The sequence below is a fragment of the Triticum dicoccoides genome, chromosome 2A (genome assembly GCF_002162155.2).
Source record: "Triticum dicoccoides isolate Atlit2015 ecotype Zavitan chromosome 2A, WEW_v2.0, whole genome shotgun sequence".
In the NCBI taxonomy this organism is placed as follows: Eukaryota; Viridiplantae; Streptophyta; class Magnoliopsida; order Poales; family Poaceae; genus Triticum; species Triticum dicoccoides.
In genome coordinates, this window is record NC_041382.1 from 648,768,339 (window position 1) to 648,771,008 (window position 2,670).

At 59.7% G+C, this 2,670-nt stretch overlaps 1 protein-coding gene across 1 annotated transcript; it reads left to right on the plus strand.

The window, feature by feature from the left end:
• Positions 1-712: 712 nt before the first annotated feature.
• LOC119355975 (B3 domain-containing protein Os02g0683500-like) lies at positions 713-2,377 on the plus strand. Its single transcript, XM_037622873.1, has one exon. It carries the CDS (start codon positions 926-928, stop codon positions 2,138-2,140), a length of 1,215 nt encoding a protein of 404 aa, XP_037478770.1. The 5' UTR covers positions 713-925; the 3' UTR covers positions 2,141-2,377.
• Positions 2,378-2,670: the final 293 nt, after the last annotated feature.

A 2,670-nucleotide genomic window follows, 5' to 3' on the forward strand; every position in this document is an offset into this window, starting at 1 on the left:
GAAGTGGGAGAGAAACCCTAAAGGTTGGTTCTCAACTTCTGTCCACGACGTCAGCGGGCTCCTCCAACCCAAGATGCTTCTAACCGGTGGTCGCCTTTGGTCAAGGGAACGAGGGAGCACACACGGTACACCCTCTAGAGCACATGGCACGCTCTTCCATTATTTATTTGACACAGTCAGGTGAGCATCATGCTCGATGGTTACCCTGCAGGAGCGCGGATCATCCATTCCTAGGTTGGATAGGGCCAAAAACACAGAGGAAAAAATTAGGACCGAGGCGACCAATACAATACTCCTGCGCCAGAAGAATAACGCAAACACTCGGCTCCCGGCCCTGCCCCTGGTCGCCTTCCAGGAATCTTCTAGGGTAGCCAGCCAGCCAGCGCCCTCCCCTGTGGGAACTGGGAACGCCACCGCAACACCAGCTCTCTCTCCGCTCACACACACACACACAGCTATAGCTTTTACTAACTTACCCAAAACAAGCAGAAAAGGTAAACACAAGCGGTTAATTACCACGCCCCTTCACCTACCGAGGGTACCCCATCCGCCGTCTCATCTCATCCATCCCCACGCCGATCGAAGCGAGACGCAGCGAGCGAGCGCGAGATCCAGCCAGCCATCCAGCCAGCCAGCCGTGCGAGGGTCGGGTCAATGCTGGCTCCCATGAATTCCTTCCCGTCTCGTCATCTCCCCTCCTGTCGTCCCGGCTGGTCAAAATCCTTCGCGTACACACCCACGCGTATTACCATGTATACATAGCCTCGCCCCCGGCCCGTACGCGACTGCGATAGATCCCCCAACCCTCCCCGCCCACCCGCCCGCCCTCCGCCCCGCCGCCTCTCCCCATCCACCCCAGCAGCCCAGCGGAAACGCACACTGGAACGCCGAGGGATCCACGAGCCGGGCCGCGCTGCGAGGAGCCATGGAGTTCACCGCCGCGTCCAGCAGCAGCAGGCTGTCGAAAGAGGGGGACGAGGAGGAGGAGGGGGAGGAGATGGAGGAGGAGGAGGCCTCCCCGCGTGAGATCCCCTTCATGACGGCCATGACGGCGGCCGCCTCGTCCTCCTCCCCGACGTCCGCGTCCGCATCTTCTTCAGCGGCGGCGGCCTCCGCGTCGGCGTCTGGGTCGGGCTCTCCCTTCCGCTCGAGCGACGGCGCTGGGGCGTCTGGGAGCGGGGCGGGCGGCGGCGACGTGGAGGTGATCGACAAGGAGCACATGTTCGACAAGGTGGTCACGCCGAGCGACGTGGGCAAGCTCAACCGGCTGGTGATCCCCAAGCAGCACGCCGAGAAGTACTTCCCTCTGGACGCGGCGGCCAACGAGAAGGGCCTGCTGCTCAGCTTCGAGGACCGCGGGGGCAAGCTCTGGCGCTTCCGCTACTCCTACTGGAACAGCAGCCAGAGCTACGTCATGACCAAGGGCTGGAGCCGCTTCGTCAAGGAGAAGCGCCTCGACGCCGGGGACACCGTCTCCTTCTGCCGCGGCGCCGCCGACGCCACGCGCGACCGCCTCTTCATCGACTGGAAGCGCCGCGCCGAACTCCGCGACCCGCACCGCCTCGCGCGCCTGCCCATGCCCATGCCCACCTCCTCTCCCTACGGCCCGTGGGGCGCCGGACCGGGCGGTTTCTTCATGCCGCCCGCGCCTCCAGCCACCCTCTACGAGCACCACCGCCTCCGCCAGGGCTTTGACTTCCGCAGCATCAGTCCCGCCGCTCCGCCGAGGCCGCAGGTGCTCTACTTCGGCTCCGCGGGAATTTTCCCGCACGCGACCATGCCGCCTCCGCAGCCGCAACCTCCGCTGCACATTGCGGTGCAACCGAGCCCGCCGGTCACGGTCGGCATGCCCATGGTCCTCGATTCGACGCCACTCGTCAACAGCCCGACGGCGGCCGCGAAGCGCGTGCGGCTGTTCGGAGTCAACCTCGACAACCCGCACACCCACGGCGGCGAGTCAAGCAACGATGCCAACGCATTGTCGCTGCGGATGCCGGGATGGCAAAGGCCGACACCGTTTAGGTCGCTGGAATTGCCCCAGCACGGTGCAGCCGGAGCGGAGTCGTCTGCGGCCTCGTCGCCGTCGTCATCATCATCCTCCAAGAGAGAAGCGCATTCCTCCTTGGATCTCGATCTGTGAAGGATATTTGGTGAGCTCGATCGGGAGCGTGCCCAAGGAAAGTTCAACAATTCCTTCTTCAGTTTGTCACCTTCCTTTTCTTCCTCTCCACCTTTTGCGGTTCCGTTATAACATTGATAGAAGCCAGCATTTAACATTTCATTTTCGTTTTCGTTTTGGCCAATCAAATTCTTGGGTGTTGGTTTGAGAATTATTAATATATAGAGAGAAACTAGCGAATCAATCAATTCTTCATGAGTTCGTCTGGTTTCGAATAAGATTCCTTCATTTTCGGTCTTCCCCGCTATCCCAGTATAGCTTGTGATTTCTAAGTCAAATTATTTTCCTTTATTAATTGGTTGGTCCGCAGTTTGGTTGACCAATTCCGTTTGCCCCCACATATGATAACACACCTCTAAATTTGCAAACCCCAAACAGCATTAATACGGCCAAGATCTGAATCGTATGATTACGAGCGCAGTCTGATACACATCCATCATCCCGAACTTGCATCATATGAATGATCTTCTCCTCTAGACTGAACCTTCAAC

Bases quoted from the DNA above. Each gene is read 5' to 3' on its own strand.
- LOC119355975 (XM_037622873.1), top strand. From the start codon at position 926: ATGGAGTTCACCGCCGCGTCCAGCAGCAGCAGGCTGTCGAAAGAGGGG.